At 43.4% G+C, this 6,000-nt stretch overlaps 1 protein-coding gene across 2 annotated transcripts in view; it reads right to left on the bottom strand.

The window, feature by feature from the left end:
* Positions 1 to 1,025: 1,025 nt before the first annotated feature.
* The window catches only part of ARHGAP5 (Rho GTPase activating protein 5), a 70,260-nt gene continuing 65,285 nt past the window's right edge, over positions 1,026 to 6,000 (bottom strand). For both annotated transcript variants that reach the window (XM_073639077.1, XM_073639076.1), the window contains 2 exons: positions 5,753 to 5,858; positions 1,026 to 1,976 (listed from right to left, as the gene is read on the bottom strand). In XM_073639077.1, the coding sequence (XP_073495178.1) occupies positions 1,643 to 1,976; positions 5,753 to 5,858 (440 nt within the window). In that variant the 3' untranslated portion in view covers positions 1,026 to 1,642. The remainder of the gene's footprint in view (positions 1,977 to 5,752; positions 5,859 to 6,000) is intronic.

Genomic DNA, 6,000 nt, shown 5'->3' with positions numbered 1-6,000 from the left:
ACTAAGGAGTAGCTCCGTAAGAAGCATTTCAAGGTCCTGGAGTGGCCTAGGCAGTCTCCAGACCTGAACCCAATAGAAAATCTTTGGAGGGAGCTGAAACTCAATGTTACCCAGTGACAGCCCCAAAACCTGAGAGATCTGGAGAAGATCTGTATGGCGGAGTGGAGCAAAATCCCTGCTGCAGTGTGTGCAAACCTGGTCAAGAACTACAGGAAACGTCTGAGCTCCGTAACTGCAAACAAAGGTTTCTGAACCAAATATTAAGTTCTGTTTTTCTATTGTATCAAATACTTATTTCATGCAATAAAATGCAAATTAATTATGTAAAAAATCATACAATGTGACTTTCTGGATTTTATTTTTAGATTCTGTCTCTTACAGGTGAAGTGTACCTACGATAAAAAATACAGACCTCTCCATTCTTTGTAGGTGGGAAAACTTGCAAAATCGACAGTGTATCAAATACTTATCTTCCCTACTGTAAATGAGGCTGTTGAGTTCATGTCGGAAGACGTAGCAGCACGGTGGCTCAGTGGTTAGCACTGCAGTCTTGCAGCACTGGGATCATGGTTTCAATTCCAATTAAGGGCAACATCTCCAAGGAGTTTGTTCTCCCCATGTTTGCAGTGTGGGAGGAATCTGGAGAACCCGGAGGAACCCACACAAATACATATTAATAAGGAATCTAAATTATGAGCCTCAACGGGGACCGTGCCGATAAGGTCTGTAAAGCACTGTGGAATTCATGGTGGTATACAAGGGAGTAAGATAAATAAATGTGGCCTTTGGACATTGCGGTCCATATTCGGACCATGAACGTAAGACATGCGAATCCGGCCTTCCACATATGGATCTTGGAGCAATTTAATAATATTTTTTTTTTTTTTAAAGTTTGGCTCAAACCTTGCTTGTAGGGAAAAAAAAAATCAATTTCTAATAAAAACTGCACATTGAAATATCAACAGCGCCCAATTAGAGGAACGCAACCGTTCATGCAGCCCCGCTCCCTGATGTAGACCAAAACATTGCTTCAATGGATGGATGTTTATTCCTCAAATATGTAAACATTTATATATGTACATACAATTATTACTTTGTATCATTTACAAGATAAGCTCCATTCCAAGCACCGCCAACAAAGAATCCATAACCCACCCCACTGCCAGGCTCCCACACGCACCCACACATGCCCACGTCTGCACACCACGGATGCTTTGACACCAAAATAAATCTCAGCCTTCAGACGGGCTGTGAAAGCACTAATGCTTCATAAATGATTTATTTCTGTAAATTTAATTAGATTTTTTTTCTATAGAAAAGGACCATTTTGTTTATTCTGTGTTTAATCGTCTCTTCTAGAAGTATCTCTCGGACACCTGAAGAAGTGTATAGTATTTATATAGAAGTTCCATGCAGCAGCAAAATTCACAAACAAGGCCGCCTGCCACAGATCCATCTCCTTCTAGACGTTCCAAAGGGTTTAAAAAAATACGAACAAAAGGTTGAGAACTAAAAGTAGTCAGATGCGTCATTAGGATTTTACTACAGGTGAAGTTAGTTTTTTTTTTTTTTTTTTCCTGTATCACTGTTTTCCAGTAAGGACCTGGGGATATTAAATAAACCAGTACAAAGCTGTGCCCCGTTATATGATCCCCAGGGGATCGGCTTGCAGTGCGGGCTGTAGTAGTTGTGGCTGAAGGGGAGGAGGTAACTGCAGAGGGACTAAAGGTGGCGCGAGCTGACCCGGACTGGAGTGCTGTGCTGAAGGAGAGCTGGTGACGCTTGGAGAGTCGACAATTTCACCCTCGTAGAAGAAAAACTGGCACTGCTGAATGAAGTTTTCTATGACGGATTGGTGGTTCTTCGTGGTGGAGAAAAATTCCTTGTTCTCAAAATCCGGGCGCATAAGAGTTGGCCAGAAGCAAATGGAAAGGTTATCTGCAGTCATCAGGTTTGTCTTGCTGTGTTGGCTAACCCTAAAAATTATAAAAAAAAGAGAAATTATTTATCAGTTAAATAATTATTTTTTTGAATAATATATTGTTTACCCGCTCAGTGAAGTGCATATTGAAGGAAAGTGCTTGCTGCAAATTGACACATCTTGACTGCATATTGTTTAACCGCTCAGTGAAGTACATATTGAAGGAAAGTGCTTGCTGCAAATTGACACATCTTGACTGCCCACTTATAATGCGGAGAGGAGTGTGCACCATCGGCAGTGAAAGCTGGCTATATTATGAAGCACAGCTCCCGCTGTGGTGGCTGTGATAAGAGCAAGCACCAATCTTGAATGGTAAGCCCCTAAGGGCCCCGTCACACTAAGCGATGCAGCAGCGATCCCGACAACGATACGACCTGTCAGGGATCGTTGCTGCATCGCTAATACATCGCTGGTGAGCTGTCAAACAGGCAGGCTCACCAGCGATGAGGGGAGCAGCGATATCGTGGAAAGAATCGTTCCACGATGTCCTGCTCCCGTTACCAGCCTGCTGCAAGCAGGAGCAGGCTGGTAACTATGGTAAACATCGGGTTACTAAGTGCGCGTGTGCCCCTAGTAACCCGCTGTTTACCATGGATACCACTCTGCTACGGTGCGAGGGAGCCTCCGAGCACCGTAGCAGAGTGGTATCCATGGTAAACAGCGGGTTACTAAGTGCGCGCGTGCCCCTAGTAACCCGATGTTTACCATAGTTACCAGCCAGATCGTTGGTCCCGCTGGTCACACACAGCGATGTGTGCTGGCCAGCGGGAGGCCAACGACCAAAAAATGGTCCAGGACACTTTGCAACGATCAGCGACTTCACAGCAGGGGCCTGATCGTTGCAAAGTGTCACACACAGCGACATCGCTGGTGAGGTCGCTGGTGAGTCACCAAAACCGTGACTCAGCAGCGATATCGCTAGCGATATCGCTATGTGAGACGGGGGCTTAAGATGCTGTGCCACCATGATATCTAAGTGTTTAGACAGAGGTAATGCAAAACTTAGACAATAAAGAAAGAAGAGGAAGAAGAATAGTCTCCTTTGAAATGTGATGCTGGAGAAGGATGTTATCAATACAATGGATGGCAAGAAGAACAAACAAATCAAGCCAGACATGTCACTGGAAGCAAGGATCACCGAGCTATGACTTGCCTACTTTGAACACATCATATGAAGAGAGTAATCACTGGAGAAGGCCATCATGTTCAGAAGAATAGGAGGAACACTGCTCGGTCTGGCCGGCGGCTCTACTGACCCGAGTATGATAATATGCATTTCTATGCAGCTGTCACGCTCCGTTCAGGAGAGCCGCCAGCCAGTCTGTGCACTGCAGTGCAATCGTCGTCCGTGTTATATGGCCATCTGACTGTGCCCTTCTAAAGAGACTCAGTGAGTAGGACTTGTTTGGAAGCTATTAACTCTGGAGAATAGAGTGCCATTACAAAATTGGAGAAATTGTGGATGTCATGAAATGGTATATGGGGAATGGCTTCCAGAGAGGTAATTAGATTACGTCTGGATATGTTGTAGCAGATGGAAAGGGATAGGTGGTACGTAAATAACCCATCTAGACGTCTCACTCCAGAAGAGGAAGATGTCAGGCAGTTTACCGGTCCTCTGTCACTTTTGGGGTTTATTCAATATTTTATGTATTCTGGAGTTAAAGGAAGGAGGTTGTGGTAGTCTAGCTACAAATTTATCATTTTGTTTTATTGCCCTATCTCCTCTATAGGTTACACAAGCCTTTTTTTCTTCTATATGCTGTACTATTCCTACCACTATATTCTTCTATCTGCTGTACTATTCCTACCATAGTGGTGAACTTTAAAATATATGTTCTGTATGTAGGGAATTTTCTATTTTTGTACAGGGAATGGTGGAGGTTTGTATAGTCTGTGTTTTAGAAAAATGTTTAAAGTTTTCAATAAAAAAAAATAAATGTAAAAACTTTGCAAAAGTTGCATTTGAAGGACAGAAGAGAAAAGGGTAGAGATGTTGGCCATAATGTCCTGCACCACATTTAGTGAAAACCAAACAATCAGCACAAACGCCTAACACCAATTATCTACATCAGAATGACTGAAAAAGAAACCACAAAACAGTTAAATTTCTGTGGTGGCAGCTTAAAGAGGACTTTTCACCAAATTCTTCATGTTGACTCTGGACATTAAAATGGCTGCATAGCAGAACAAAATGTGTTTTTTTTTTTTTGTTTTTTTTTTTTTTTTAAGTCTAAGTGGGTGTTATCATATCAGACAGTTTTCACTGGGGGGAGTACACTTCTCCCTGTATACGTCCCAAGTGAAAACGGTCTGATAACACCCAGTTGGACTTTAATAAAACAAACCTTTTATTCCGCTATGCAGTCACTTATACATCCTGTGTCCAATTTAACATGAAGAATTTGGTGAAAGGTCCTTTTTACAAGAGCTCGGCATAAACAAATGCCCACAAACAGCAATGAAATTAAGCAACGTTACAAAGAAGAGTGGCCAAAAACCCTTCAGAACCATGTGAGAGTGATAAAGTCATAAGGAAAACAAATACCGTATTTTTCCGACTATAAGACGCACCAGACCATAAGACGCACCTAGGTTTTAGAGGAGGGAAATAGGAAAAAAAATATTTAAGCAAAAAATGTGGTCATGATACCCTGCAATAGGGGAGGGAGTCTGCTGCTGACACTGGTATTGGGGTAATGTCCCCCAATTCTGTTAATATCCTCCATCCTGGTATGTATGGTCCCTCCTTCCTGGTATACGTGGCCCCCATCCCATCCTGGAATGCATGGCACCCCTTTGATCTACCATCCTGGAATGCATGGCACCCCTCGAGCCCCCCATCCCGATATGCATGGCACCCCTCGAGCCCCCCATCCCGGTATGCATGGCACCCCTCGAGCCCCCCATCCCGGTATGCATGGCACCCCTTGAGCCCCCATCCTGCTGCCCACAAAAAAAAATAAACAATCATACTCGCCTCCTCTCTCCTCCAGCGCTGTCCCGCTCTGCTGCCGACACTCACTGTGTGAGCGTGCGCACACTGTACCGCAGCGCGGCTCCTGCTACCGCTCTGCGGTCAGTGTGCCTGCTATTAAAGACCATGGATACTCACTACAACACATGGGAGAGGGTTGTAGGGAATATTCATGAGCTTTAATAGCAGGCACACAAACCGCAGAGCCCAGCAGGAGCCGCGCTGCGGTACAGTGTGCAGGCTATTAAGGAAAATGAATATGGGCGTGGGGATCAGGGAATATTCATTTTCTTTAGTAGCGGGCACAGTGCAGGCTGCAGCAGTTGGCTGCTACCTCCTGTGCCCCACTGATCCCCCGCTGCTGCTCCCCCAGACCTACTACCACCCAGAGCCACAGTATATACAGGAAGATAGTATTCGGACTATAAGACGCACCCCCCACTTTCCTCCAAAATTTTGGAGGGAAAAAGTGCGTCTTCTAGTCCGAAAAATACGGTACTTGAACTTATTGCTGTTAAAGGTTGTTTTACTAGCTACTGATTCATGGGGGTGTACTTAATTTTTCACAAACTGCTTTTGTGTTCTGGTCAGGCTTTTGTAGAATAACACTTTGTAATTTGTCACATATTGCAGGAGTTTATTACATCCCAATATATAAATCTATAGAAATCAAACGGGGTGTACTTACTTTTTTATGAAGGTACATGCACTGTGTGAATTTAAGCAACTAGGGATCTAGGCTGAAAAGTCAGAGGATTCCAGTGCTTTTAGTTACTATCTGCAAACACACTCACCTGTTCAAATGTGATATGATGTATTTTAAGACTTCATAATTGAAAGAAGGAAAATTCCGTAAAATAGTCTTCAAAACGTGAAGCCTCTCTATCCTGTCCGGGATTTCTGCAGGTGAAGAAAACCATTTTCTTAGACCAAGTGTACACTTCACAGTTACGTCTTAAAAGATAACACAAATATTACAATACATCTACTTTTATTCTTTTGTCAAGTTCCCGAAAATATTGTATTCACTCATTGTTTGGTT

Source organism: Phyllobates terribilis, unplaced genomic scaffold (genome assembly GCF_046119375.1).
Source record: "Phyllobates terribilis strain yellow unplaced genomic scaffold, ASM4611937v1 Scaffold_7__3_contigs__length_470593459, whole genome shotgun sequence".
In the NCBI taxonomy this organism is placed as follows: domain Eukaryota; kingdom Metazoa; phylum Chordata; class Amphibia; order Anura; family Dendrobatidae; genus Phyllobates; species Phyllobates terribilis.
Note: the sequence above shows the minus strand (reverse complement) of the source record. Positions and strands in the feature narration are given on the sequence as shown.